We start from the raw sequence: 22,474 nt of genomic DNA, 5'->3' as shown, positions 1-22,474 counted from the left end.
TAGCTATAACTTAATACAACTTATTTTAAAATGATGGCGGTGTTGGACAGCTGGCTGAGAAAAATTCCTGAAAATTTAAGTCCACACCAGCCCATCCGGAACACAACTGCCCTAGGGCAAGCCGTGAACCTAGGTAGGCCTGCGCTGGAGAAAGGCTCTTCGTGTTGAAAAGTTGTGGCAGTAGGGCATTGGTTTCTAGAGGGGTGGGAAGTTCTTTCTGCTGGGTCTTTTAGAAGACTGCGATTGAGAAACAGTGGGGATGTTGCAACTGGAGGGCTGAAGTGGGCCTGGGAGAGGGGTCAGTGGTGGGTCTCCATGCTTAAGGTCAGATCCCAGCTGCTTTGATATCAAGGCTAAGGTCTAGGAGTGCCCAGATACGGTCCGGGTAGAAGCAAAGCAATGTTCCCTAGGGCAATGGGGCATAGCCCAGGGCAAAACTTAAACCCAGGCTCCTCTGGCCAGCCCACGTCTCCCGCCTCAGTGCAACGCCACTGGTTCTCAGCTCTGGAGGCGGGACCGAGTTCCCCCTGGAGGCTCCCCGCTCTGGGAGGCGAGGGGAGAGGCGGGGACTGGGCAGTCCAAAGGGGAGGGGGCCTTTAATAAGCTAGCCACCACGGGCGGAGTTTGCAGCGCTGTGAGTGGCTGCGGCTTCGAGAAGACGCTCTGCACTTCGCTGCAAAATTTCGTCCTTGCACTTGACAGCGAATGCAGTTAATCTCCCCGAGCACGCTCTGCCTGGAAAGACACAGGTAGGAGGCGCGGGCTGCCTGGTGCACGCTCGCTGCTCGGGGAGGAGTCACCCTCTGCAGCTCTCCTTTCTTGGGAGCTGCCGGCAGCCCCGGGGCGTTGTGGGTTCCGGCGTGCGGGCTGCACCGAGCCGGTGCCCGCAGCCAGGGATCCCAGGGTCGAGCTCCTCGGCCAGAGAGCGGCGTGCGCTGCCGGGCGCCATGCTTCTGCTGGGCATCTTGACCCTGGCTCTTGCCGGGCGACAGGCTGGCGGCTCTGAGCCGGAGCGGGAGGTGGTGGTTCCCATCCGACTGGACCCGGACATCAACGGCCGCCACTACTACCGAAGAGGTCCCGAGGACTCCGGGGATCAGGGACTTATTTTTCAGATCACGGCGTTTCAGGAAGACTTTTACCTACACCTGGCGCCGGATGCTCGGTTCCTGGCACCCGCCTTTGCCTCGGGGCATCTGGGCACCCCACTCCGGGTGCTCACTGAGAACTCTGAGGACTTGCGAAGCTGTTTCTACTCTGGGGACGTGAACGCGGAGCCGGACTCGTTCGCCGCTGTGAGCCTGTGCGGGGGGCTTCGCGGGGCCTTCGGCTACCAAGGCGTGGAGTATGTCATCAGCCCGCTGCCCAACGCCAGCGCGCCCGCGGCGCAGCGCAACAGCCAGGGCACACACCTCCTCCAGCGCCGGGGCGTCCCGGGCGGCTCTTCTGGGGACCGCACCTCGCGCTGCGGGGTGGGATCGGGCTGGAACCCCGCCATCCTGCGAGCCCTGGACCCTTACAAGCCGCGGCGGACCGGCCCAGGGGAGAATTCGGGCGGGCGCAGATACGGGCGCGCCAAGCGCTTCGCCTCTATCCCACGGTACGTGGAGACACTGGTGGTGGCTGACGAGTCCATGGTCAAGTTCCACGGCGCGGACTTGGAGCATTATCTGTTGACGCTGTTGGCCACGGCGGCGCGACTTTACCGTCACCCCAGCATCCTCAACCCCATCAACATCGTTGTGGTCAAGGTGCTGCTTCTTGGAGACCGTGACAGCGGGCCCAAGGTCACCGGTAACGCGGCCCTGACGCTGCGCAACTTCTGCGCGTGGCAGAAGAAGCTGAACAAAGTCAGCGACAAGCACCCTGAGTACTGGGACACCGCCATCCTCTTCACCAGGCAGGTAAGTCCACCTGGCCTCCCTTGGCACCCATTGCCCTCACTTTCGAAACTCCTTTTGTGCCACGCGATTTCCCTGCTGCCTTCGGGACTCCTCCTCGGGAGCTTTCAGGGTGAGCCCCGTCTTGGGCTCCGCCGAGCCCCGACTCACGTGCTTCTGGGTGGTTGGACGAAAGCCTGCTCCTTCTGAAGGTGTTGGCCTGGCGCGGCCAATCAGCGTCTCCCGGATCGGGCGCCAAGGGGCCGGAACCCAGGAAGCCGCCCCGGAGCCGCATTTTGTGTCCCGGGCCGATAGGAGGTGCTGTGAGGATAGTGTTGGAGAACGCAGACTGGTCTGCCCTAGCAGTATGGGACACCTATAGCCTTTCAAGCACTGAGGGCTGCTTTCTCTGGCTGTGGAACTGGAAGGCTATGCATGGCCAGCCGCTATTAACGTTTCTCCCTGGTAACATGTTATGCTTTTCTGTTTTGGGTTTGGAAAGCCTGCATGGGGAAGGAAGGGGGGAGGAAATGGTGTGTGTGTGTGTGTTTGTGTGGGGGTGTGTGTGTTGCACTGGGCTGTGTAGTGTGTTGCCTTGAAAGGTCTCCCTCAAGTAGTTCGGGGAGCATTCCTCCTTCCTGGCTGCTTCTTCTGCACCCGTCTCTGCTGGGCCTCGCCCAGGGGTTCCAGTTCAGAAGAGGTAGTTGAGGTCCAGCACCTGTTTGCAGCTGGGAGTCTCATTTGGAGTTTGTCTTGGAAATTCTCCAATGTTCTCCAGTGTGTTTTTGTTAGCAGAGGGCCACCCATTTGCCCCTGATGGAACATCAGGCCAAATGACTCCTGCTCCAGACTCGCTGAAGCGACTATGACCCTACTAAACCGTGGGGCGCTGGCTTCTGTCCTTGCAGGGGTGGACATGGGATGAGGTTGATCAAAGCATTGGAGACTCCAGAGCTGGAAAGATACTGCATGTGGGGACTGGAGAGGCGGGCTCAGACCAGGCTCATTACCTAATATTCTATCTAAATTGAGCTATAAATCTGTGAACATTTAGAGTTATTGGAGTGACGAGGCACTGTGAATGGTTAGGATTCTTGGGATTTCTCAGATATAGGAGGTCTGCAGCAAAGGAGCCATCCAAACTGTTTCTCCTTGTTTTGGGGTGGGGACTTGGCATCCATGCCACGCTTCTGTTTTGTCATCGTGGTGCTGCAGCATTGTGGGGGTGACTACCTCTGACTCTTGCTCCCTTGTTTCCGAATGGTCACTCAAAGCTGGACTGGTGCACGCCAGTGGGCGCTGGCATGACCCACGGTAACACACTTGGCTTGACTAGTCCTTTCATGGAGCCGTGCTTTCCTCTCTCCAAGCCTTCTTCTCCTCCCACAACCTGATCTCTCAAGGGAGGTCTTTGGCCTGAATCTTGTTTCCTTGTACTCATTTGTCCAATGAAGAAGGTCTGTGAAGCTGTCACTGCCCAGCCCCTCCAAGCACTGCCTGAATCATGACGGGGAACTGCAGGAGAGATGGCAGCTGCCTTTGCAACACAGACCAGCCCAGCCATCAGAGGGCTGGCAGAGAAAGGCAAAGGCCCAAACCAGGATATCTTAATGGATAAGACAGCTGTTATACCATCCGCTACCCATGAGGTCCCTGTAGAGGTCAAACAACTGAATGAAACGACACTGCCCTCACCTCCTACTGCCTGGTGGTTAAGGCTGACTTATGGAACCAGCCCTGGTGAAGAAGACTCCCAGTTGGGAACATGGGCCGAGCCATCAGAAGATTTCCATCTTTTAAAGAAGAAGCAATCAAACAGTGGGGTGGCTTCTGTTTCCCAGTGGGGGCTGCACGGTCCTTGCATAATGGGTACAAGATGCATGACCACTTGGGTCAGGAGCAGCCATGTGCAAGATGTGACTTTTGGAAGCTGCTTTTCCTTAAGCATCCAGAGGGCAAAGCCAGAGGGTGGAGAGACAGGGTTGGCTGGTCCAGCATTGAGGCATGTTTGTTATGCATTAGTGTAAACATCTCTTCCCCCAAGTCCTCGCCAGCCCTGACTTCAGAGCCTGCTGCATTCTCAGAGTCTTAGAACCTTTTCATTCCAGAACTCTTCCAGCAGGGCAGGAGGAAGAGCAAGCAACTGCTCACTCTAAAAAGAGGCAGACAATTGTGGTCTCCAGGAGCTTAACTTTCCAGAGAGGAGGACATGCTGACCATGCAACAGGCGCTGTGACAATCTGAGGAGTCTGTGCAAAGACCCAAGAGAGTTCACATCTGATTTTGCAGAATGCTCCAGCAGAAGGCTCCAGGCTCATAGCAGCAGGGTGAGGTCAGCACCAGATTGGAACCAGAATATATGTGGGGAATTTGAGCCAGAGCTTTTTCTGTGTGTTTCTTTGAGGAGAGAAAGTTCTGTGGCTTCTTGCTGCACGGGGTAGCAGGATGCTGGTATAGAATGCCGAGAGACAGGGTTGGCCCTTGCTTTCTGAGACTTCTCTGCCTTCAGACCAGGTGCCTCTGCTGGTGCTTTGAGTGTTAGAATGGCTGTGACTTGAGGATTCATGCATCCTCTTAATACTTATTGAGCATCAATTATTTCTAGGGACTATTCCTGGCTGTGAAGCTACAAATAGTAATAAGCCATGGGGTCTGGTCTCCAGAGATTTATGGGGTGGCAGGGAGTCCATAAGGCAGAGCTCATGCTGGTGCTGTGTGCTCAGTGCCACATACAGGCATGGGTCGTTTCTGTGGGGTGCAGGCTCTGAGGACCAGGGTGGAAAGAGAGGCACCAGGGCTGGGGAGCTGGGTCAGAGAGCAGGGGGAGCTTGTTTTCTGCCTTGTGGGGCACTTACTTCTCTGTTTTGTTGTTTGTGTTATTTCCTGGCTGTGTGGCTTTGTTTCTTAGGATTTTTGTAGTTTATAACTTTCTCACTTGTCTTATTCCTTCATTTATTTTACATTTTCTGTTGTGTTTTGTGTCACTCTATGCCATTTCTCATTCCCCTCTCCTTGTTCCCTTTTCTTTATTCTCTTTTGGGTTTAGCTAGAGTATTTGTTTTAAGAAAGATTTATTTATTTATTCAAAAGGCAGAGTTATAGATGAGAGGGAAAGGGTGTGAATGAGAGAGAGTTCTTCCATCTGCTGGTTTACTTCCCAAATGCCACAAAGGCTGGAGCTCTTCCAGGTCTCCCACATGAGTGCAGGGGTCCACTGCTTTCCCAGTAACAGGGAGCTGAGTTGGAAATGGAACAACTGAGATATGAACCAACAACGGTATGGGATGTGTCACAGATGGCGGTTTTACTCGTGAAGCTATGGTGCCACCCCCTGCCTCTTGCAGGCTTTTTATCATAGTTCTCTTCTCTCCTGTCTTTGCTCTTTTACCATCTGCATTCACGCTCTGACCTTCCTGCTCTCATCACCTCAACTCTGGTGCTTCTCTTCTTGGGCTGATCTTGAGTGGTGCCCTGTTTTGGAGAGTAGGTGTGCTCTGTACTATGCAGTTCGGAGCAGCATTCTGGACCCTCATATGAAATAGTTCAGTTGGTCAATTCTTGCTATAATAAAGCACTCAGTATAAGCAGTTTGGTTTAGTGTTCAGATAGAAAACAATGTGAGTGATAGAATGATAATATGCACCTACCTGTATCTTCCAGCATGGTGAAAATGAGTCATGATTTATCAGGATCAGTTTTGAAGTTGGGTCTTGGGAGATACTGGAGGAGTTGTCATTTTTGATGCTCAGTTGCTGCATGGAAATACAACATCACTCCTAAAGGGTGGAGGGCGAGGCTGGGAAACACTCGGTGGGCTAACACCATTCTCTTCTTATAGGGGGAGTACTTTGTCGTTCCTTTTCCCCTTCCCTTCCCCTCTCTTCCCCTTCCTTCCTTCCTTCCTTCCTTCCTTCCTTCCTTCCTTCCTTCCTTCCTTCCTTCCTTCCTTCCTTCCTTCCTTCCTTCTCTCCCTCTTTCCCTCTCTCCCTCCCTCCTTTCCTCCGTCCCTTCCTCCCTCTCTGTTCCTCCTTCCCTCCCTCCCTCCAATATAATTATATAATTTAACCATATGTGCACATACACTTCCAGAGAGAGAGAATGAAAAAGAGAGAGAAAGGCCTCTCCCCAAATGCCCACAATCACCTCAGCTGGTTCAGGCTGAAATCAAGAGCGAAGAACTCAGTCTGGGTTTCCCATGGGAGGCCCAGGGGACCCAAGTCCTAGAGTCTTTGCTGCTTCCCAGGGTGTGTGTCAGCAGGCAGCTGCAGTCAAAAGTTGGAGCCAATATGTGATGTAGGCATTTCATTCTCTGTGTTAACCACAATGCCACATGCCCGCTCTCTTCCTTTTCTTACACCAAATTATTAGGCCCTGTGCCAGAAGATGGGGAGGAAGTTGGAGGGCACCTTTTGTCTCCTCTCCGGCAGAATCAGGAAGGTAGTGAGTTTTCTCCTTGCCTGGGTCTTGCTTTCCCTCTTCCTTTGAATTCCTCTGTATTTGAGTCCCTCTGTAGTCTCTGCTTATCACCTTGACTCACTTCTGTGAAGTAGTGACAAGAACACAGGCTTGGAGTCAAATAGCTAAGTTTTGGAGTCTTAGCACTTGAATTGCCTAGAAATGAACAGTGGATGTATCAGTTGCTGGAACTTCAATTTCCACAGCTGCAGGGAAATGTCAGTGGAGATCACTTGATACCTGACTTCAGGGCTATTGCATTGTAGAATAGCATCCAATGAGAGCAGGTGTGATCACCAATTTAACTATGCATTAGTGATACATTTTTTTGTTGAGTAATTGCCTACAGATTCCTTGCCAGAATTTAAACTTGGGATTGTGCTGATTTAAAGGATTCTATCCCATTGCCCTTGCAAGGGTCTGATGACATCTTGTTTTGTTGGTGTGAAAACTGGATGCAAGCCTTGGCCATCGTCACAGCCCCTCAGTGTGCCCCTGTGTGGTATCCTTCAGGGAGTGCTTGTGGAAGGAGGTGCAGACAAAAGCATGGGCACTACCTGAGACTGGTGGTGTTTAGGTGGCTCACCCCCTGACGTCAGGAATCCAGCTTTCAGGCTGTCAGGCTGCAGAGGTGAGAGAGGGTAAGCTTGTGTTCTGCTAGCATTCCATCTTGGCTCTTTGCCACTAGCTTTTTGCCCTGGAGAAAGAAGAGGCCCCTGAGAGAAGCATGTTTAATCTACTCTGGAGTCAACAGACAGAGTGCATGGCAAGGACGGGTCAGTGTGTCACTGCAGGTGTGGGGCAGGGAGCCAGGAGCTTGCTCAACCAGCAAGGCAGAATGCAGACACCCTTAGTGCTTTGTCTGGCTGCTTGCCTCTCCCCAGGACTTTGCTGTGGACCAGCACCAGCTGAGCTCTGGGGAGGGGACAGGGCTGGGTGAGCAATTTCTTCCTTCAAAGATTCTGACACCCTTTCATTCTTGGGGTGGACTGCACCAAAAGCAGTGGGCAATCCTGGTGAGAGCTCAGCCCCAGGTTGTACCACCTGGGTCCCATGCCTCACTCCAGCCTATTCCTCTCTGGGGCTGAGTGAGCCCAGGCCAATTATTTTTTCTGGCAGGGTGGGGTGACTCTCCCTAACTCAGCTATGTAAGGATTTCATGAGCTAATACAGGTAGGTAAAGTGTTGACACAGTCTCTGGTGTGTATGCTTGCCATTATGTTTGGTAGACATCCTCTCTTGAAGTGATGAGAGAGGGTTTAATCCTGCTGCAAGCATTTGCTTCCTCTTTCTTCCTCATTGAGGTAATTCTTATGGTTTGGTTACCCCCAGATCCTTGTGGAATCTGATGCCAGGGAAACCAAATCTGTTAAGAGAAGTAATGAATGCCCTCAGGCCTTGCTTTCTCACTCAGCTTCCCTACACAGCCTTGGTCACTCTTGGCCTACATTCTGAATGACTAGACTTTATTTCTTCTGGCTGAGCAAGTCCTCCCACCTTTGGGTGTGACAAGGAGAAAGTAGGATTTGTTGGACAAGGAAATGCAGGGTCATATGGGAGAGATTCAGACAGGAAGCTAGGTAAAACGTCAGTGCTACTAATAGTGCGGGGTGCTTGGGCCAGTTGTGGTTTCCTTACAGTACAGAGTGTTTCAGATCAAAGAGCTCGCCAACCTTGTGTCGAAGGATGCGAATGCAGGATCCTCTTCTTGGCGGAATAGCCATCTGGCCTGGGGTGTGTGCGGTCAGCTCTCCCAGCCTCAGCGTCTCCAGCTGTGAAGGGCTCCACAGTGCTGTGAGTGTAATTCTTGCCTTCTGAATTGTGACTGTGAAGATGAGCTGCGACTGTCATGCCTGGGACATTGGTGTACACCGGAAGTAAGCTACACAGCAGCATATATATCTTCTGCGACATTGCAACAGATGAATGTACTTGAGTTTTGTAGGTCTCTTTCCTTCTCCACTGCTGGAAAACATTGAACTTGTCAGTATGTGCATGTATGGGAAACAAGTGGTGGTAGGAAGAAGTCAGCTGGGAAGGGAAAATGGGTGGGGGCGTGCAGGGTGCAGCTCTAGGACATGTGGGTTGGGCTGTTGCGAGCTGTTATTCTCATGTAATAATTTCAATTGAAGGTCCAATCAGAAGTTATTTTTGCCAGAAGGGACTCTTAGAAAAGAATAAACTGGGGGGTGGGGAATCCCAGACTGTAGAAATTGTACCATAAAATTAAAAAAAAATTATATATATATATATATATATATATAAAACTTAGCTCAAAAAAAAAAAAAGAAAGAAAGAAAAGAATAAACTATGAGCGTTAAGTTCTTAGCTGAGCCATTTCTTGGGTCATCTGCTGAAAAAGCAGCTATCGTTATCATGAGAGATGGTAAATTGCCAGAAACAATGGGGAAAGTTGGGACTAGACTTGGAAATGGCTGATCTTCAGGTGTAGGGAACCAGAATGGCGTCTGCTTTGTGGAGACCAGTGCTTGGGCTGAAGAGGTGAATGAGGGCCAAAGGAGCACCTCTGAACTCATTTCAGAAAACTGGAGACCTACAGTGGTGCTCCTGAGGCTTGGTTGGGCACCTGCACATGTGCATGTGGGCGTTCGAGGCTCCAGTGATGCTTTACTTGTCACCCTGACCGTGAGCAGAGGGACAGGCAGAGCCTCTGACCCCACACAGCTGGGCTTGCCCACCGTGAAGGTGCCGGCCACCATGGTAGACATTTGCTGGCTGCTTCATTGTCCTCTTATTTGATCCAGGAAAGCTGAACTGCTCTGATGGAAAGAGCAGGTTGCTCCTGGCCAAGAAGGGCCCGCAGCTGCTGGTTTCTGCTTTTTTTCTGGAAAGGGAGGTGGCTTTGGCTTTGAGGATCTCGCTGCTGTAGAAGCAGCTGCTTGGAAGCTGATGTCCCAGGCTGAGTGTCAAGCTGATCTGGCTGATGCTGAGTAGCAGGCTGGGATGGAGTGAGAACTCTGCATGCTCATGGGGATGGATCATATGACGGCTATCAGTGCTTTTAACTCTATGGTGTAGCTCAGTGGACCAGAAGCTCCTAAAGGGTCTTCCTCTTCCAAACGAATGTTACTCTGTATACAGGGTGGCCCAGGAACAATACAGTCCTTGCCTGGGTTCCCCTCCATGTAGTTTGCAACCATTGAGCCAGGGTTTCCAGAGTGACAACCTTTTCCAGGGTGCTATACACTGATGTCCAGGATCAAATACATGGGCTCCTGGCCTCTTACTCTGTGCCCTGGCAGAAGTTCCTTGTGCAGCCCCTGTCCTGTTTACTCACAGCAGATGCCAATCAGATAACCTCTTCTCCCGATTTTCACCATGGCTGTTTGCTAAGATTCAAAGCCCTGGGGAAGGAACCCTGTTTGGGAAGAGCAGTGGACAGGGAAGGAGATTTGAGGTGCCCTTGTGGGGCTCCCAGAAGTGGAATCCATGTGCTGTGCACACACAGAGGCAGCTGACCAGGGCTCGATGTGCCTGGCACCTGTTGTTAACCCGACGTGCTCTGGGTTCAGTGTGGTCACTGTCACGGTTCTCAGGCCAGAATAACTGTTAACTCATTAGGAGGTGTGACTCTCACCTGACTGTGAGAAGCCAAGTTTGACTGCTCAGGTGGTAAACTTCTGAGTGTTTTGGATTAAATTTTGCTGATTTTATGTACTATGACCATTTTCCTTCTCATGCCCTTGGCCCCCCTTCACTCTGCCACTGCCTGCACTCCCCTAGGTCAGCCATGTGAGTGCGAGCGTGCACACACACACAGAATGAAACAAAACTGAGGACTGCTCTGTGTGTTTGTGTTTCGGTGAACCCCGTGGCTCCCTCGAGACCATGAGGTGGCTCTTTCCCCTGACAGTGAACTCGAAAGTTGTGGGGTGGTTGGCTGTGACTCGGTGAGCAGAGCTCTGCATCTCTTGTCATAATAGATCCTCTGTGCGTGCTTCTGCTGTGTGGCTTGAGCCCCTGTGGCCTTTGGCTTCCTTGTCTGTGGTGGGGGATGACGACAGTCGGGATGTCAGATGGATGTGGGAAAGGATAGATAACGGTTGTGCGTGCGAAGGGCTTGCACGGTGGCAGTATTTCATAAACCATGGATGGGACTGGCCATGATCACCAGTCTCTGTTTCCATTTTTGACAGACATCATCATAGCATAGCTTTTTCCCAACACTGCTGTGGGGACTAAATGATGCGTGTTGTGGTTCCTTGCAAATTACAATGCCCTGTGCCTTCAAGGGGAGGGGGTGAGGAGTGAAAGGGGATGCCAGCATCACTGATTCCCTGCGTGTCTTCTTGAGATGTGCTCAAGGGTCTTACCCCAGTTCCAGTTCTAGGGTGCCTGAACTACATGCATCACTGGCTTAGAATGCTGTGTGTGTCCATCACTTGATCCACCCCAGGACCTCCCCTTTGCCCTGTGCATGTCCTGGGAATGCTTCTCTTGGGTTTTGCTGCTGGAAGCCTGAGCTTCTACAGCATGTCAAGCTTCAGGACAGAATGAGGGACCTTCCCACTAAGGTCTCAGAATGTTTAATTTACCTTTTCTTCCAATGAATAGCCATCGTGTCCCCTCAAGCTTTGTAGCTGAGTTGGCTCTAGGTGGTCCTCATGTCCTCTTCCTTGACTTTCACCCAGCCTCAAGAAGCCAAATGTTGAGCATGGGCAAGTCCTTGACTGAGAATCTGTATTTAACTCCTGGTTGTCTGGAAGGGTGCCCGGCAGGGAGTTGGGATACTGACTCTGGATGGCCTATGCGGTTGCCTCCCATCCCTACTGATTTCCACCAACTGTGAGCAGCGAGAACCTCTCCCAGCTGTGGCAGTCACCACTTTCCTGACCTGTAAGGCTGTTTCTGTATAAAGCAATGGCCCTGTGGCTCCCATGGGACCTCCAGGGCAGGATGCGGGCAGACTCTTGGTAACCTCACTCAGTCTGTGTTGCCTCCTAACTGCTTCGGAGGGAGGGCCTGGCTGGTGGCTGCTGAGCCTGCTGGAGACAGGTTGAGTGGGGATTGGCTTCTATACCACTCTAGGTCCTTTCTCTCACTGTCTCTAACTCTGGGCCTGCTCTCTTGTTCCACACCCTGCAGGACCTGTGTGGTGCTACCACCTGTGACACCCTGGGCATGGCTGATGTGGGCACCATGTGTGACCCCAAGAGAAGCTGCTCCGTTATTGAGGATGATGGGCTTCCATCTGCCTTCACCACCGCCCATGAGCTAGGTAGGACTCTCTGTGGGGTCTTTCTGGGGCTGGTAGTGTGTGCTGTGGGCAGGGTTTGGGGAGATCTTTGATTTTCTTTGCTCCCTGGTGTCCTGAGCCTTAAGGATTCTTCCCCAGGCCATTGTGGCTTTGTTGTGTTCTTTCATACTGGCCTGGGTCTGGTTGGCCAGGGCTTTGCTCTGAATGTCCTCTGCATACAGTGGTTTATCACTTGGGCATTGGTGGTAGGAAAGATGCTAAATGCAAGGAGACTCCCTGTGTCCTCACCGAGCCCCTGCCTGATGCAAGAGGACACAGGAAGGACATTTGCCAAGTCCTGAGGACTGTTGACATAGCTTCTTAGTGCCTCCCCTCCTCCAGCCCCACTCTTCTTTCAACCTCTTGAACCTTTCCTGCACAGCCCTGACCTCCCAACCCCTGAGTCCTCTTGGCTGATCCCACAGGCCACGTGTTTAACATGCCCCATGACAACGTCAAAGTGTGTGAGGAGGTCTTCGGGAAGCTCCGAGCCAACCACATGATGTCTCCGACCCTCATTCAGATTGACCGGGCCAACCCCTGGTCAGCCTGCAGCGCTGCCATCATCACGGACTTCTTGGACAGTGGGCATGGTAAGCAGGGGTGGCAGACAGGTGATGGGGTGGTGCCCATCGCCTCTTGGATCTGCTCTCTCTCCTTCAACTGTGATGAGCAGTTGGTGGCAGCTATACCCGGACTCATTCTCTTCCTGCTGGTTCGATTTTGGGTTCACTGATCCTTGCGTTACTCAGCTTAATAAATGCTCTCCGTTTTTTGTAGGCGACTGCCTCCTGGACCAGCCCAGCAAGCCTGTCTCCCTGCCCGAAGACCTGCCGGGTGCCAGCTACACCCTGAGCCAGCAGTGTGAGCTGGCCTTTGGCGTGGGCTCTAAGCCCTGTCCTTACATGCAATACTGCACCAAGCTGTGGTGTACCGGCAAGGCCAAGGGCCAGATGGTGTGCCAGACCCGCCACTTTCCCTGGGCAGATGGCACCAGCTGTGGTGAGGGCAAGTTCTGCCTCAAGGGAGCTTGTGTGGAGAGACACAACCCCAACAAGTACAAGGTGAGCACTGGAGCCTGTGCAGTAGGCACTGTTAGTGGGGCATGGGGTAGACTTGAGGCCTCCACTCCATCCGTGTCTCTGACTGTAAACCATGTCTGTACTGCTCCCTCCTGCTGTCTGTGGCCCTAGCTGCTCTGTGACTCTGAGAGTGCAGAGTGAAGATATGGTGGGTCATAGGACTTGGTGGGCTTTGGACACTTGAGACAGGAGCCTTCAGTGGGAGGCGGGAGTCCCAGCCTTGTGTCCTCTGGACTCAGAGCTGAGCACCTGCAAGTAGGGGAGCCTCACTTGCTGGCTCCTGCGCTTCTTCCTCCTTGTACCTTTGCCGAGTGACTTCCCTATCCTGGGAGCCAGGGACTGCACAGGTGAACATGACTCGGTCCTGAAATGAAGCCAAGCAAAGTCCTGGGCAAGCTTCGTCAATCTGCTTCTGCTGGAGTCTAGCTCCACTTTCTCTTGTGATTATTTTTAAGTTGAAACCTAATGGAATAGAGGTTTTCTCCCCAATACATAGGAATAACAATGAAGCCATAACAGATTCACAACCCTAGGCATTCTGAAGGTATGAAAAAAAAAAAAACCAACAACCTTCATGTTCTTTAGTTCTTGAATTAGGGTAGGAGAGGGATTTGGACTTCTGGGCTGCAATGAGAAGAGCACTGTTCTCTCTGGCCCTGGAGGTGACCGTTCCTCCTCCACCCTCATTCCTGGCTGGGAAATAGGGCTGTAGGTGCACAGAGTCCCTGGTATGAAATGGCTCTCACCGAGCATTGAATGCCTATCACCTTGTGACAGATGTGGCACAGAATTATCTAAAATATTTTTCTGTGTTCTCAAAATGCTTACTTAGTCAAATCTTCAACCATTTATTAGGCAGCAAACCATTGTATCCAGGGGACTGTGGTGATCATGGCCCATGCCTCTGAGAACTCCCAGTCTAGGGAGTTAGGGTGAGGGGAACCAGAAATGTGACTGAAATGCAAGACACAGGGAGGTATGGCCCTGTGCCATGACAGATATGTAAAAATATGTCCTGGGAGAGCATGAGGGAAGGGCTCGTGATGCTTTGAGGGAGCTGGAGGAGGTGGACCATGACAGAAGCCTGGTGGGAATGAATGGGATCGCCACATGTCTCCACAGATGGGACAAGGCAGTGTGTGGGGCTATCTGAGTGGGACTGCTGGTGGCAACTGGGGTAGATGAGGGCTCTGTGAGAAACATCTTTGGGGCCAGAATGCAGGGGCCAAGGTCAGCAGGCTGAGGGGCTTAGCCTGCGAGTATTCTTGGACAGGTCATCATGGCCAGCTCCTTCCCTTGGGCTGAATCTGGATGCCGGAGACTAACATGTTGGGGAAAAAAAAGAAGGACATAGTCATCAGAAGAGGATTTTTGCCAGCTCCCACCACCACATCCACATCTTGACTGGCTTTTGAGACCCACATACCCCACCTTTCTCCCCTTGCAGTGGCTGGATGGTCCATGCAGTGACCAAGGTTGTGCAGAGTGCATTGCACTGGGATCCTCTCCTCACCTCTGTTCAAGGGAATACATCACCCATCTCCCTCCTTGCACAGTATCAGCTCCCTTCTCTTGAGCTGAGTCCTATCAGACTGCAAACCTGTCGTCATCTCTCCCATCTGAAACAATACTCCTTGTCCCCCTTCTTCCTCTCCACACATCATGGTCTGTTTCTCTGACGCTGTTACACTCAAGTTCCTTGAGAATTGGGTAAATGAGTTCTCTCTGCTCCCTGTCTCCTTGTGTCCTGGAGTACATTCCAATCCAGCTTTCACACCTATCATTCCTCCCAAACAAGTCCACCCAGCAGTGGAGTGGAGGCTTGATTGCTGTGTCTCGCACTGCCAGGCAGGCTGGCAGTGTGGGTTGCAGCCCAGCCTCATCTCCCCTGGGAGTAGTCGTCTCTATTGTCCCTTTGTCCTCTAACATCCGCTCCCCATCCCATTCACAGATGCCTGTACTGGCTTGTTCTCACCTTGTTCTCCAAATCCTGTGTTGGGGTTTTCTAAGTCTGCATCTGTAGTTTCTTCACTGTCCATACTCAGTGATTCTTCTAGACCTCAGCTTTTTTTTTTTTTAAAGATTTATTTTTATTACTTTTTCATTGGAAAGGCGGATATACAGAGAGGAGAGACAGAGAAGAAGATCTTCCGTCCGATGATTCACTCCCCAAGTGAGCGCAACGGGTCGATACTATGCCGATCCGAAGCCAGGAGCCTCTTCCGGGTCTCCCACGCAGGTGCAGGTTCCCAAAGCTTTGGGCTGTCCTCGACTGCTTTCCCAGGCCACAGGCAGGGAGCTGGAAGGGAAGCGGGGCTGCCGGGATTAGAACCGGCGCCCATATGGGATCCCGGGTGTGCAAGGCGAGGACCTTTAACCACTTGCGCCACCGCGCCGGGCCCTAGACCTCAGCTTTAACTGTTGCGTGGCTTGACTCCCAAGCCTTTCTGTCTCCAGCCTGGCCTTGCTCCTAGCTGCAGACTCCTGTGTCTAATGAATCCTGATGTCTCCGTTTGGATACCCTTCCCCAACAGAAAGTAGAGTTGATGAAGAGATTTTTTTCTGCAGAATAAAACAGACATGTTGCCCCAACTATCTGTGACACAGAGCTCCTGGTCACAGCCCCTGAAGCTGCTTTGGCTACTGCATGATTCCATGAGTCTGGTAACTCATGACAAATTCCCTCCCCCTTGCCCTTAAAATTTTTCACATGCTATGTCAGCAATTTCTGCGGACTCAAAACAGATGCAGGATCTCCTTGTTTCTTGCTGTTTCACCTGCTGTCACCCTGGCCCAAGCCACCAGCTCTCCTTCCCTGGGCCACTGCAGCCATTCCCTAACTCATCCCCCAACTTCTGGTCTTGCTAGTCCTGATGCAGCAGCCAGAGGAATCCTTTTAAAAACATAAGCCAAATATGCCACACCTACCCTGGGAACCATCCCAGGGCTTTACCTCTGGTTCAAGATGAGCCGGCCCTATCCTTGGCCTCGCCTGCGGCTTCTCTCCTCTCACCTGCAGTGGTACTGAGGCACTCCAGGCATCACCTTGTCCCAGCTCCCTCTGCTTGGACACTTGTTCCCTACTGTGCCACTTGAGCCTGTACTTCCCTCAGGCCTCTGCAAGTGTGAGCATCCTGTCAGGCTTCCTGTAGTACAACAGTACTTCAAAACATTCATGGACAAAAAAAAAAAAAAAAACAACCAAAATGGAAAAGTTAATTTCTTTTGTTGTTAAAATTTTTGAAATTCATGCTCATTATGAAAAAAGTAAGCATAGAGTCTTCAGTTTTTTGCACCAATAGTGAACTAGTCTTTTTAAAATTTTTTTTTAAAGATTTATTTTTATTTTTATTGGAAAGGCGGATATACAGAGAGGAGAGACAGAGAGGAAGATCTTCCGTCCGATGATTCACTCCCCGAGTGAGCACAACGGCCAATGCTATGCTGATCTGAAGCCAGGAGCCTCTTCCGGGTCTCCCACGCGGGTGCAGGGTCCCAAAGCCTTGGACCGTCCTCGACTGCTTTCCCGGGCCACAGGCAGGGAGCTGGAAGGGAAGCGGGGCTGCCGGGATTAGAACCGGCACCCATATGGCAAGGCGAGGACCTTAACCACTGCACCACCGCGCCGGGCCCTAAACTAGTCTTTATATACACATTTATATACATGTTTTCATGACTTTTTTGGAAATTCCCTGGGATGGAGGATCCTTATCTCACCAAGCTTGTTCCCATTGTGCCACGACCCCACCAGGGTATAACTGCTTCAAGGGCTGATGAGTGGAGTCAGCCATGTGATAGGGACCCCATAAGTACCAGATGAATGAATTCACGTGGGATTGTGATTGCAGTGCAAGGAACATTGCTTTTGTGTGAAACTGGTGAAAAGAAAGCAGGGTAGTCTCAGAGGCCATGGGTGTTGTTAGGTCTGAAAGAGGACCTGGGGAATAGGAGACACAGCCAGACTCTTTGGACAGCCAGTGCTTAGAGCTCTGAGAGAATGGTTTTCATCATGTGATGGTGACACAGTGCGAGGTACTGTGTAGTGAGGGCGTAAATGAGTCTCTCAGAAGGGAGAGGATGGACAAAGTGGGTGCTCGTTTGAGGAGAAAGTAGGGTTGATGAAGAGGTTTTTTTTTTTTTTTTTGCTGCAGGATAAAACAGACATGTTGCCCCAACCAAGCAAGATGTAACTGGCAGGAGGACAGACAGAATCAATGTGCTGAATGTATACATAAGTCAGTGTATTTATATTTCATGTGCCCAGTTCCCAATTAGCTCCATGTGGGTTCATCCTGATGTGGACCATCTGTGACAGAGTGATAATCTTGGCCTGCACGCTGGTCTGCTTCCTCCGTAAACCACCAGTGGGGAGTCAGGGGCTAAAAGCCCCATGTACTGTTGTCCTAGCAAAAGCAGCATGATGTCTAGAAACGTTCTATCCCTTCTCTCCCTTCACAAGCAAACAAATGCTTGGTGCATCATTCAACCCTGAGCCACATCGACATTTTGTGTTGTTTAATAAGACTCTTATCTGCATCTGCTTAAAGCAAACATAACAGATGTTTAGAGTGAGACTTTTGGCCATACGACTCCTAATTCAGTTTGGTTTGCTGAGGAGTCATACATTTAAAAGTGAAAGGACATTTATGAAGAGAAATGTTTGAACACGTGTCTGTGGAGGCAAGGCTGGGCACACTGTAGGTGTAGAGATCCTTGTGGATACACAGACGACAGGTATGGGAAAAACTGGGATTTCTGCACAGGGCCAGTTACGGATGGGCCTTTGGATTTTCGTACATGGGACATCATTCCAGCCTTCTGTCCCCCAGCAGGCCTGGGTGTTATTGACCCCACTGTTGGAAACGAAACATCTGAGGGAGTTTCACTCCTTGCCTGAGCCTGGGGTGGTTGTAGAACTTGTCTGCCTCTCCCCATGGCTTCTCTCTTCCCAGTAGCTTCATTTATAACTGGGAGAAGCTGGAACTATTTGCAGTGTAGTGTGGGGCCCTGTGCATACTGATGGTTGATGGTTTGGTTTTTGTTTTCTTGTTTTTTTTCTTTCTTTCTTTCTTGTTTTCTTTCTTTCTTTCTTTCTTGTTTTCTTTCTTTCTTTCTTTCTTTCTTTCTTGTTTTCTTTCTTTCTTGTTTTCTTTCTTTCTTTCTTTCTTGTTTTCTTTCTTTCTTTCTTTCTTTCTTTCTTTCTTTCTTTCTTTCTTTCTTTCTTTCTTTCTTTCTTTCTTTCTTTCTTTCTTTCTTTCTTTCTTTCTTTCTTTCCCTTCCTTTCCTTCCCTTCCTTTCCCTTCCTTTCCCTTCCCTTCCCTTCCCTTCCCTTCCCTTCCCTTCCCTTCCCTTCCCTTCCCCTTCCCTTCCCTTCCCTTCTCCTCCCCTCCCCTCCCCTCCCCTCCCCTCCCCTCCCCTCCCCTCCCTCATTTCCTTCCTTCCTTCCTTCCTTCCTTCCTTCCTTCCTTCCTTCCTTCCTTCCTTCCTTCCTCCCTCCCTCCCTCCCTCATTTCCTTCCTTCCTTCCTCAAAGTGAATTTCATTCCACTGGGGTGAGAGTGACAACTTGGAGGCTTGCTTGCTTGGTAGCATCTCTAAGCGCTGGGTGGGACGTCTGGAACCCTTGCAGGAGGCTAACCAGCTCTTCCTTACAGGTGGATGGCTCCTGGGCTAAATGGGAGCCCTACGGGCCCTGCTCAAGGACCTGTGGTGGGGGCGTGCAGCTGTCCCATAGGCAGTGCAGCAATCCGGCCCCTGCCAATGGGGGCAAGTACTGCGAGGGAGTGAGAGTGAAATACCGATCTTGCAACCTGGAGCCCTGCCCCAACTCAGGTAAGATGGGGAGGGCAGCTGTGGCCTGGGCCCCTGGGGAGAGGTAGCCTCCTTTTCTCCCCTCTCTGCAGCTGTACCATCCATTCCAACTCACTCATGGCCACAAAGGAACCATAGTCTAGATCCTAACCCTCAGGTCGAAGCCTGCAAGTAAGGGGCTTTGGCTTTGTGGACTTTGTCTTTTGGGATCCTTTGTTTATCCATTCATCTCTGGTCAGGGTGATTCCCTCTGGACTCAAGAAGGTCAAACAGCTCAAGAGGGTGAGACACTAGAGGTCCTTTTAGTTAAGTACTGGCAAGTTCATTTTCATAGGCACGAACCCAGAAGCCATTAACTTAGTGGGAGAAAACTGAGATCTCTAGTTTTAACTACCGTTTCTGTCTGGAATTCAGTGCAAGTGCTTTTTTTTTTTTTTTTAGTAGACATTTTCCTTTTTGGCTGAGTTTCCCACCTAAAATACAGCATTTCTTTAATTAGGCGGAGAGCTGCCATCATAGTAGAGGCATCCATGACCTTGTCCTCTGTCAAGATCATGGATATTCTCATGTGGGCATTTCCATTGTTGAAGTAGTCTCAAAGTGGAATTCAAGGGCCATGCCTACTTCAAAACAACAGCCACTGTTATATTCAGGGTTGACTTCTGAGAAACACAGATGTTTCAAAATATACCAACAGTTGTTTATCAGTGTGATGGGCAGTGTAACAAAACAGTTACACAATTTGTTTTGTGTATTTCGAGTTATGATTCTGAAAATTGTGTCGACAGACTACACAAAATGTTCGTAGTACTTGTTGGGGAGGTAGTTCAAGGCCAGGTCTATTGATGCAGAGAAGGGTGCCTTGCTAGGGGTGCCTAGTTCTCTGAGCCCTTGGGCCTTGGTCCTTCAAGAAGGGAGGCTCAGCTTTGGTGGGGACCACCGTGCAGCAGTGGGTGGCAAAGGGAGAGGCTATTTAGGGCCATAGGAGGTTGAGCACCATGGGAAGATGCTCTCGTCTCATCCCCATGGATTCTCTCTTAATTTCTTTTATGTTCTTATTTCCTTGGCAGCCTCTGGCAAGAGCTTCCGGGAGGAGCAATGCGAAGCTTTCAATGGCCACAATCACAGTACCAACCGGGTCACCCTTGCTGTGACATGGGTGCCCAAGTATTCGGGTGTGTCTCCCCGGGACAAGTGCAAGCTCATTTGCCGAGCCAATGGCACCGGCTACTTCTATGTGCTGGCACCTAAGGTGAGTGAGCTGGGGCAGGAGGCCTGAGCCTGGAGCTGGTCTTTGTCAGGGGAGCAAGGGCTGAACTGCCTCCCTCATGCTTTCCTCGCCTTTTTGGGCTGCTGCAGGTGGTGGATGGAACGCTCTGTGCTCCCGACTCTACCTCAGTCTGTGTCCAAGGAAAATGCATCAAGGCTGGCTGTGATGGGAACCTGGGCTCCAAGAAGAAATTTGACAAATGTGGGGTGTGTGGGGGAGACAATAAGAGCTGCAAGAAGGTGACAGGACTCTTCACCAAGCCTATGTGAGTTCTGGAGTCTGGAGGGTGAAGCCAAGGAGCAAGGGTGTGGTGGTGGGTGGAATTCCTCCCAGTCTTTGGAAGCTGGGGGTTGATTGGGGTGAAAGCCAGATTCCATCCATATCCTTGCCCGTATGCTCCTGGGGCTGATAATCATTCATTCATTCAGTGAATGAAGATGAATGCACAAGAAGGAGCATTGCTCAGCCAGAGCTTGCCTTCTAGGAGATGGCAGAGTTGGTAGGGTCTCTCTAGCATTCTAGGTTGGGACTGGCCCACATTCAAATTCCATACCCCAACACTGAGTAATTGAGTCATTTTCCTGGAATTGCCATGCTCTTAGACATTGCTACCTATAAAGTACATGTAATACTAATGCATTTCAGCTGTGCTCTAGGGCAAACTAAGGGGCTTAATCTGACTAAATGGAATGACACAGTCCCTGCAGGGTGCAGAGTGAATGCTGTTCCTGGTGATGATGAGGAGATTGTGATAGCCACCATGCTGTTCCCAGGCTGGGCGCTGGCCTGGAGTTTGGTTGGGTGGCTGGGATACAGACAGCACAGTTTCCTGGGAAACATGAACCAGGAGCAATTGAGAAAACATCTCTGGATGACACTCATCAAGTGCGGAGTCTGGGCTTCCCCAGCTGCAGCTTGCTGAGGCCAGCATGCTCCCCTGCAAAAGTCCTGATTTACGTTCTGGAGCAGATCAGGCTGGGCAGGATACCTCAGGTCCCAGGTAGGGGTTGAGGGTTTGTCAGTCCTGGAAATGCGGCACTGTGGGTGCTGTTGATGGAAAGGCCCAGGTGACTGTGTTGGAGTCTCGTTTGTCCCCCTCGGATCTCACACCCTAGGTGCGTCACATACACAGAAGCCACCCCACCCCTGTTCAGTTTAGGGTTCTCTGACTGTAGGCTCAGGTTTCCACTTGCAGTCTGTGTGCCTCAGTTGGATCCAGGGATCTGCTGCAGCCTGATTTGTTTCAGAGTTTGGTTGCCTCCTGACCTACCTTATGGTTTGCAAAGGGGAGTCAGTTAGGACATCAAGGGCAATGTGGTCCATTCGTGCAGGCGTTTGTCTAATGCATGATGCCTTTACTGCCCCACAGGCATGGCTACAATTTCGTGGTGACCATCCCTGCAGGTGCTTCGAGCATCGACATCCGCCAGCGAGGCTACAAGGGGCTAGTTGGGGATGACAACTACTTGGCCGTCAAGAACGGCCAAGGCAAGTACTTGCTCAATGGCCACTTTGTGGTGTCAGCTGTGGAGCGGGACCTGGTGGTGAAAGGCAGTGTGCTGCGGTACAGTGGGACAGGCACGGCGGTGGAGAGTCTGCAGGCTTCTCGGCCCATCCTGGAGCCCCTGACGGTAGAGCTCCTTTCTGTGGGCAAGATGACACCGCCCCGGGTCCGCTACTCCTTCTATCTACCCAAAGAGCCCCGGGAGGACAAGTCTCCCCACCCCAAAGCCCCCCGGGGTCCCTCTGTACTGCACAACAGCGTTCTCAGCCTTTCCAACCAGGTGGAGCACCCAGATGACCGGCCTCCGGCACGCTGGGTGGCGGGCAGCTGGGGACCATGTTCTGTGAGCTGTGGCAGTGGCCTACAGAAGCGGGCAGTGGATTGCCGGGGCCTCCCGGGGCTGCTTGGAGACTCAGCCTGCGACATTGCTCATCGACCGGTGGAGACGCGAGCCTGCGGAGAGCCCTGCCCTACCTGGGAGCTGGGGACCTGGTCACCCTGCTCCAAGAGCTGTGGCCGTGGCTTTAAGAGGCGTTCGCTCAAGTGCTTGGGCCATGGAGGCCGGCTGCTGGCCAGAGACCAGTGCAACCTGCGCCGCAAGCCCCAGGAACTGGACTTCTGCATCTTGAGGCCATGCTGAGCAACACAACACAGGTTGTCCCTGTGTCCTCCTCACTCTCCGCCCCACTGCTGTGCCCATGTCAGGCCACTTGGAGCAGCTGGCAGAGGGCAGCGTCCAGGGGCCCATGCCGCTGTGTCATTCACATCCAGGGACAAGGCCCCGGGGCTGGGCTGAGATGTCCCTTCTTCCTCCCTGGGCTGGGCAGGGCATGCTAACTTACGCACAGTCTACCTCACGCCCTGCTGCTCCCGGGCCCAGGTGCTGGCATAGGCTGCGAGGGGCAGCGGCTGGGAGAAGAGACCTGGAGGATGGGCAGATCCTAGGGCAGAATTTCAGGGACCTGGGCCCCTCCTTCAGGGAGACCCCTGGCTTCTGGAAGAGCGGTGGCCCAGCGACCTGATACCCTCAGGTGGCCCCAGGGGCTCTGATCCATCTCTGAAAGAGGCAGGGTTTCCGTGGTGCTTTCAGCTCACATTCCTTTTCTGATTGACAAGCACTGAGCAGCAAGAACTGGCCAAGTGGGCTCAACCTGGGGGCTCAGAGAGACGAGGCAGTGCTGGAGCTCCGGCTGCTGAATCTGGGAAGAAACTGGCC

The 22,474-nt window shown here is 51.8% G+C and overlaps 1 protein-coding gene across 1 annotated transcript; it reads left to right on the top strand.

Moving 5' to 3' along the window:
- Positions 1-947: 947 nt before the first annotated feature.
- On the top strand, positions 948-21,898 carry ADAMTS15 (ADAM metallopeptidase with thrombospondin type 1 motif 15). Its single transcript, XM_040992638.1, has 8 exons — positions 948-1,904; positions 11,442-11,574; positions 12,018-12,185; positions 12,373-12,656; positions 18,328-18,505; positions 19,555-19,736; positions 19,844-20,019; positions 21,124-21,898. Exons 1-8 carry the CDS (start codon positions 948-950, stop codon positions 21,896-21,898), a joined length of 2,853 nt encoding a protein of 950 aa, XP_040848572.1.
- Positions 21,899-22,474: the final 576 nt, after the last annotated feature.

The sequence above is a fragment of the Ochotona curzoniae genome, unplaced genomic scaffold (genome assembly GCF_017591425.1).
Source record: "Ochotona curzoniae isolate NIBS_2020 unplaced genomic scaffold, NIBS_Ocur_1.0 contig_832, whole genome shotgun sequence".
NCBI lineage: Eukaryota > Metazoa > Chordata > Mammalia > Lagomorpha > Ochotonidae > Ochotona > Ochotona curzoniae.
The sequence above is the reverse complement of the archived record's forward strand: the minus strand, read 5'-3'. Positions and strand labels throughout refer to the sequence as shown.

Bases quoted from the DNA above. Each gene is read 5' to 3' on its own strand.
- ADAMTS15 (XM_040992638.1), top strand. From the start codon at position 948: ATGCTTCTGCTGGGCATCTTGACCCTGGCTCTTGCCGGGCGACAGGCT. The intron at 11,575-12,017 runs GTAGGACTCTCT...CTGATCCCACAG, and splicing joins CACCACCGCCCATGAGCTAG to GCCACGTGTTTAACATGCCC. The intron at 12,657-18,327 runs GTGAGCACTGGA...TCTTCCTTACAG, and splicing joins ACAACCCCAACAAGTACAAG to GTGGATGGCTCCTGGGCTAA.